The 8,163-nt window shown below is 37.1% G+C and overlaps 1 protein-coding gene across 1 annotated transcript; it reads right to left on the bottom strand.

Moving 5' to 3' along the window:
- Nucleotides 1–5,884: 5,884 nt before the first annotated feature.
- LOC108994218 (pentatricopeptide repeat-containing protein PNM1, mitochondrial) lies at nt 5,885–7,645 on the bottom strand. Its single transcript, XM_018969350.2, has one exon. It carries the CDS (start codon nt 7,584–7,586, stop codon nt 6,072–6,074), a length of 1,515 nt encoding a protein of 504 aa, XP_018824895.1. The 5' UTR covers nt 7,587–7,645; the 3' UTR covers nt 5,885–6,071.
- Nucleotides 7,646–8,163: the final 518 nt, after the last annotated feature.

Genomic DNA, 8,163 nt, shown 5'->3' on the forward strand with positions numbered 1-8,163 from the left:
TAAAATATTCCTATCTCTAACTCTCCACTTTGCATTATTAAGGACACTAGAAATACTTTTAATAATCATTTTCCTAAACCTCGTTCCTTTTTTCATATCAATGAGACACCAAGGAGAAGAGCCCCATATTTTCCTTTAAAGAACCTATCCCACAGAGACTCTCCTTGAATTAAGTTCCATGCAAACCGCATAGGCAATGCTTTTTGCATATCCTCCAAATTATGCAAACCCATTCCTCCCTCCTCTATTGGCTTAAAAATATTATCCCATGCCACCCACTTTTTTTTTCCTTTACCATTCACCTCACCCCAAAAAAATGTGCTCATCATTCGGTTTAATTCTTTAATAATTGATTGAGGGACCTGCAACACGGCAAATATATGTAAAGCCATACTAGAAAGCACATGCCGAAGAAGAATCAAATGACCTCCTGATGAAAGGATTTTCCTTTTCCAACCACTAATTTTGTTCCAGACTTTGTTAACCATCTCCTCCAGGTGCTCATGCTTAAGACGCCCCAAGACAATCGGAACCCCTAGATATTTAAAAGGAAACGAGCCTTCCGAGAACCTTGTCAGCCTTTTAAGAGCTCTCTTTCAGACCAACGAAATTTTTGGAGAATAAAATATTGCTGTTTTTTCTTTATTAATTTTCTGTCCTGACCAATGTTCATACTTTTCAAACACCCATAACAGTTCCCTCACCGACTTCTTTCCTCCATTCAGAAAAATCACAATGTCATTAGCGTACATAAGATGTGAAATATGAGGAGTGTCTCTAGCTTGGACAAATTTTCCAATTTTTTTGACCGTAAAGCTATGTTTTAAAAAGTCTAGAGAGTACCTCCTAAAGAATAATAAAGAGATAAGGCAAAAGGGGATCCCCTGGCGTAATCCCCGACCCCCTTGAAAAAATCCTTTCGTCGTCCCGTTTAGTATCACAGAGTACCATATAATCAAAATACAAGCATGAATTAGTTCACAAAAAGGAGGAGGGAAACCAAAACTCCTCAATACCTCCAGCAAAAAATTCCACTCCACCCGATCCAATGCTTTTGCCATGTCAACTTTAATGATAATATTACCACCTTGTGACGTTCTCTTCAATGAATGAACCATTTCCTAAGTAAGACTAATATTCTCATACTCCTCCCAGGTATAAAATCTCATTGCTCAAGAGATACCAATTTGGGAAGAACACCTGTCAGACGATTCACAATAATTTTCGAGCAAATTTTATAGAAGACTGAACAAAGGCTTATCGGCCTAAATTTATCAAACGTCGAAGGTACATCTACCTTTGGAATAAGCACAATGAAAGAAGCCGAATAAAATCTCGGAAGACTTTTAGATAGAAAAAATTTTGAGATAGCTCCCAAAACATCCATTTTTACCACCTCCCCCAGCAGCTCATAAAAAAACTCGCACCAAAACCATCTGACCCTGAAGAACTATTTATAGGAATAGACGAGAGAGCCTCTTTAACTTCATCCAACGAAGTGATACAAACTCCATTGTTGTCGTTACTTCCCGGTTGGTACTAAACGCTAGCTGTAGTTTGTTAATCGTATGTCCATTACAAGTTATGTCTAACATTTAAGACTGTTCATCCGGGTCGGATTTTTTCCAGGCCCGGTCTGGAACCCGGATAACCGGGTTCCGGCCCGGAATACACCCGGGCCGGTACCCGCTGTTTAAAAGCCGGGCCCATCCGGCCCGGATGCGGTTTTGACACCCGGATACCGGTTTTAAACCCGGTACCCGGGTTTACACATAAAAATTCTAAAACCATCGAAAAGAAAACCCTAGCGCCCCCTCTTCCGAATCACACTCAACTCTCTCTCTCTCTCTCTCTCTCTCTCTCTCTCTCTCTCTCTCTCTCTCTCTCTCTCTCCCCCTCCTCTGCGAAGAGCGATGCCCTACGCCTCCATCCCGATTCCTTTCTCTCATCTGCTCTCTCTCTCGCTCTGCTCTGTGCCTGCGTCTACGTCTGGGTCTGCGTCTGCGTCTGCTTCTGCGATGCCCTAGTCCCTCCCGAAATCACTCTCTCATCTGCTCTATCTCTCTCTCTGCTATCTATGATGTCAAACGGTGGAAGTGCTTGAGCTTGGGATCCAAGAGATTAGAACGGATTTCTGTTTGGGTATGTTTTCTTTCTCCTCCCCTCTGTTTTCTTCTCTGTTTTGTTGATTTTGGGTTTTTTTTTTTTTTGAGAATGTTTGAATGTTTGAGTATTTTTATGGTAGATCTGTTTGAATGTTTGAGGAGTATCTGTTTAGATCTATTTAGCTGCAAAATGCTAGAGCCGTGGGTTATTATTATTTGGAAGATCTGTTTTTGGTCTTGGCTTGATTTCTGCGATTGGGTTTTTGTTCTCGCTGTTGTTTTTGGGTTTATTTTGATGTGGATGTTTGAATGGAGTAATATTTGTGTAGTATTTTTATGGGTTAGATCTGGGTTTGTGAGATCTAGATCGTGGGCATAAGTTTTCTTATAACAGATTTGATACTAAACTCGTGTCCTAGTAAAAAGGTAGCCTTCTCAAACATTTGTTCTACTGTTGATTATATTATTTATCTATAATGGCTTCTCTTTGCTTTGATTGGATGGTGCAACATGTGGATTGGACATTGGAGAAGGCTAGCTGAGAAGCCAATTATATCTGGTTTTAGGTCATTAATGTTTTAGGTAATATTTATTATGTAATGCCTCGAGACATTCTAACTTAGCTACATAGAGTATTTTTCATTTTATAAAGTTAGTTATTCCTGTGCATTGTGTTGATTTACAGAAAGTTATAATATAATTCATCAACCATCTAGAGTCATGTCTTTAATACATTCAAATTCATCTAGACTTCAGTTTATTGAATTGCTGTGAGAATTAGGTCCCAACAAAACGATGTCAGTGTTCGCTTAGTTTTTCTTTTTCCCACTGGATTATTTCCTCCATATGTAATTTATTTTCTAATCTATTTTTTTGAAAACAATTCCTCTTATAATGCTAAGATGCTGCAATGGCTGCGTAGAGAAAGCCAATTTGAAGAAAAGGAAAAAAAAATTTGGGGGAGAAATAGGGAAAACAAATTCTGAATTTCAGCATGCTGAAAACCTGTATCAAGAAAACAATGGCTTCTTGGATTTCCTTCCATCTGTGATAGCTGCATCAGCTGTATTTCTTGCGAGATGGACGTTAGATCAATCTAGTCACCCATGAGTTTGCATTTTCTCCTTTATTTGTTTGTCTACTTTCTGTGTAGTAGATTAGCTCCTGAATATGAATTCATTCATGCATCTTGCAGAATCCAACTCTAGAACACTATATCTCTTACAAAGCATCAGATTTGAAGTACACAGTTCTTGCTATGCAAGATTTACAGTTGAACACTGACTGTTGTCCTCTGAGTGCTATACGCATCATTGACTATGTTGACTGTTGCCTTTGGACTTGCCTTTTTTACATGAGTATCATTGACTATGTTGAAGAATTAGCTTTAAACACATACATGGAAGAACACTTTTTGACTTGATTTTTTTTTTTTTTTTTGCAGGATCTCTCAGTCCAATCGCTTGAAGTTGCTGTTTGGTTTTAGATTAAATCATTCTTACTGATTTTGTACTTCATATATTGTAATTTTGTATTTTCCAATGTAATGTAATGTGTAAATAACAAAATAGTGTAATATATAGTGGATTGCATGCATTTTAGTTTTTCATTTTTATATATTTTTATTATTCTGGAAAATGTTAGTATTATGTTTTTTAATTATGACTCAGAAATGTTTTTCATAAATATATGCTTTTAGAAAAAATTATGATTTTCAACACTTTTTAAAAAATGTTTTAATAAATATAGAAGAATTATGCTTTTCAACATTTTAATTATAGGCTTTTATAAAAAAAAAATATGCTTCTAGCCCTTTATATATATATAAAATTAAAAAAAAAAAAAAACGGGTACAACCCAGAACCCGGATTTCCAGTTTCAAAAACCCGGATTCATTCGGGTTCCGGCCCGAGTCTGACCCAGATCAACCCGGTCCGGGTTCCGGCCCGGGTCTGACCCGGATCAACCCGGTCCGGGTTTCGGCCCGGATTTGAAACCCGGGTTCCGATCTGGGTATATCCGGGTTCCCGGGTTGGAACCCGGATGAACACCCCTACTAACATTGTCATTTCTTCTAATTATTCTTGTGAAAAAACTTTAAAAGTTATTTCGATTCAAATTATATATATATTTTTTAAATTGATTTTTTTTTAATGGCTGATAGACAAGATTTATAATTGAGCAACCATTTATTAATCAACCTTAGCACATGGATTATTCGTCAAGAAATTAGCATTGAGTGCGAATTTTAGGTAAGCGAAAACACAGAAGGTACCAAAAGTTCTTTAAAATACAAAACTCTTTAATATTATGAGCTTAGAAGGTATTCCTTTCATTCTAGAGATTTTAGTTGCAGTTTGGATAGTGAGATAAAATAAGATAATTTTAGATGAAAGTTGAATAAAATATTGTTAGAATATTATTTTTTAATATTATTATTATTTTAAGATTTGAAAAAGTTAAATTATTTATTATATCTTATATGAATTTAAAATTTTTTTATAATGATAAGATAAGATGAAATAAAATAAAATAAAATACTTTTACTATTCAAACGAGACGAATGTAGATGATACTTAAGTTTGTTAGACAGGAAAGGTGTAACCATTGGTGATACGATCCTAGTATCGCATCTTTTGATGAAATTATGACACTAAATAATGCCGAAGGCAGTAATCTAACGTATTAATAAGCCCATGTATTCTATTTATAAAAGTTTACCAAGATAGATAGGTTAAGATTGTGTTTGGTTGTTGAATTAAATTTAAGTCATTTCAAATTAATTATTAATAGAACACACTATTTTTTCAACTTCTCAGAAAAAAGTTAAATTCATCTCAACTTATTTTATACATTTCAACCTAAAAAGTTAAATCTATCTCAATTTAAAAAAGTTAAACTCATCTCAATAGAATCTACAAAATAATCCTATTCAAAATTCAACTCAACTCAACTTATCTCAACATCCAAACATAGCTTCATTCACAAAATGAGATAGGATGAGAAATATGTAAATAGTACTAAAATAATTTGAATTAAAATATTTTATTGAGTTTTAAAAATAGAGAAAGGAAAAATTGAATAAAAATATTATAAAATTAGAAGGATAATGGTACCTTGCTAAATATTATTAGAATTTAGTTTGAACCGTTTTATGTAAAAATTACTGATGACATAATTTTTATTTGAGTTTTTTTATTTATTTAAACAGCTTTAATAAGAAAAAAAATATTTTGCATCTTGCACATCCCGTCACACTTTACTCATTTCATTTATATCCATTTCTATTTCATGTTCATCAACTTGCCGTGAACAAACTTCGGAACAAAAAACGTATTGGTTTGAAAGTAAGGAAAGAGAGATACTGATCTGCAATCACATGACCAACCAAATTGGGTCAAAGTTGATAACAGATTAACAGCAGAGCTTTGTTGCATCTTTATGTTGCCTACCATCATCTTCAGGTTGAACCTAAGAACACACTTCTCAACTAAAAAACTCGTAAGACAGGAAAAATGATGAAAAACAGGAGATTTGCACCCCCCCACCTCATCCTGAACATGCCATGGAGAAGTACAGCTGAATAGAAACATCATCCAGTTTCAAAAGTCCAGTGCAAAACTTATTACTAACTGCATATAGGATCAACCAAAATATTGCATACACAGGCTACGAAGTTCTGTGTTTTAAGTAGGTTCCATAGATGAAGATTGTTAAAAGAAAGAAAGAAAGAAAGAATAGTTCTAACAAGCTTAGTATGCTGACAAGAAGAAAAAAAGTACGATTGCCCATGTTGCAAGAACTTTTATTTCTAGTGTCGCTAACCATAAGATTAAAACAGCAAGAGAAAATCAGAACAACGTAATAATCATCAGACAAATGATTCAAACCTCAAAAAAATAAAACCTGATCACCATTTTTATAACACTTGATAATCCCAACATAGTGTGCTAAAAACACATGAGATCAGTAAGCTCGCCGCATCATTCGTTTAGGTTTCTTCACAAAACTCAATCTAATTTGCTTTAGCCGTCTCCTCTTCCTTGCCATCTTCTCCGGCAGTGTCTCCCTCTTCTTCTGACTCTTCACAACCTTCACCTTCTTCTTCACATATCTTGGGTCCACCGCATATGCCGTAGGCTCCATGGCTATACCTCTTTTTCTAGCCTCATTAAACAGCGCATTCGCCCTATCGAGACGATTATGAGCACACAATTTACCCATCAACAAATCATAAGTCTTGATCCCGGGCTCACAGCCATCCTCCTTCATCTTCTTGAAAACACTCAAAGCATGATCAATCCTCTCAATGCCACACAAAATCTTCAAGAACCCATAATATACCTTTTTATCAAGCTTGCCACCGTACCCGGCAGACCTCATCCCATCAATCATTTCATCCCCTTCTCCCACCCTCGCCGCCTGATACAAACTCCTAATTAAAACAAGAAACGTAGTCTCATCCGGATAACAACCCCACTCTCCCATCCTATAAAACAATTTCATGGCGTCCTCAGTCTTCCTAATCTTGCATAAGTTTGTGATCAACACGTTGAAGGTCTCCACATTTCTTGGAACCCCATGAACATCCATTTGGACCAGCACCTTCTCGGCCTCCGAATGAAGCCGAAACGGGTCCTTCTCCCTACAAATCTTACAAACACAATCAAGAATCGCGTTGTACGCCATTGTCCCAATCTCGAACCCTCCTCTATACATCTCCTCAGCCAATCTCTTGGCCTCGTCAAGCTTCCCATCCACGCACCAACCTTTCACCAACAAATCGCAAATTCTCTCGTCGGGGAAAAACTCTTTTGCCAAGTTTTTCACCATTCGTTCGGCGTAACTCGCATACCCATTACCGCAAAGCTTCTCCACCACCAGCAAAAGCGATTCTTTGTCTCGCTTGAGCCCGTAATCGATCTCCATCCTCTGGAAAAACGACACCACATCAGTCGGTCTCCCGGCACGGACGAGCCTGTCAATGGCAGATTCCAGGGTTTTAGGCCCAGCGAGTCCAACTCCATTCACGAGGACTTCGTGGATCGCCTTGAAATCCTTGCGTCGGCCGAAGTAATCGACAAAGTAGGACAGGGTTTCATCGGTGTGAGTGAAACTAGTTTTAGAGATGAGCCAGTGATTAAACCCCAGGACCGTACGGCCGGCATCGGGGCAGAGATTGAGTGTGGAGAGGACCAAGGAAGGTATTGGATTGATGTGCGAAAAGCTTAGGTGGAGTCTTTGGGAGATTGGAAGCGGTTCCGAGTCAGGGTTTTTGAGTAGCTCAGAGGAGAGGGAGAGGGGAATGGGATCTGGTTCTTGCGGCGTGGAGGAGGACGGCGACGAAGCAAAAGTTCTCAACAGAGAGAGAGACTGAGAGCTTTGCGGGTATTTGAAATGGCGGCAGAGATGGGAGAAGAAGGAAATGGGTTTATTGGGCAAAAGAAGCTGTCTTACAACCCTAGAACTAGGGTTTGCCATGTGAAGAGAGTCTGTGAAGTTCAGACAGAGGAAGGAGAACTCAGGAAGGAAGAGAACGCGTGACCTACCTTCACTCCTTAGTCAACTTTTGCTTTGATGGGCTGGGTTCGGTGGGCTTCGTGGGCTCAGACGATGGGCTGTGATGGTACAGAGTTTTACTAAAATCATACTAAAGGCGTAGGCATACAGAGACACTGAGGGTGAGTTTGAATGTTGAAGTTATTTGAATTGAGTTGAGTTGAGATAATAAAATATTATTAGAATATTACTTTTTAATATTATTATTATTTTGAGATTTAAAAAAGTTGAATTGTTTATTATATTTTGTGTTGAGATTTAAAAAAATTATAATGATGAGTTGAGAGTAATTTATGTTCCAAACGCACTCTGAATGACTCTAAAGAAAGCCTAACAAATTAGGTCGAGGCCATCCCCACAAAGATAAAACACATGGATATATAAAATGGAAAAAATTACTTTGCCTTCCAAATTTATCGTTCAAATTGACTGCTTGATAATTTTTTTATATTTAATAATTAAGGAATCATAACAATAATGTCAAAATTATTTGATAATA

This window comes from Juglans regia, chromosome 2, assembly GCF_001411555.2.
Source record: "Juglans regia cultivar Chandler chromosome 2, Walnut 2.0, whole genome shotgun sequence".
Taxonomy (NCBI): Eukaryota; Viridiplantae; Streptophyta; class Magnoliopsida; order Fagales; family Juglandaceae; genus Juglans; species Juglans regia.

Coding starts and splice junctions, on each gene's coding strand:
- LOC108994218 (XM_018969350.2), bottom strand. CDS start 7,586: ATGGCAAACCCTAGTTCTAGGGTTGTAAGACAGCTTCTTTTGCCCAAT.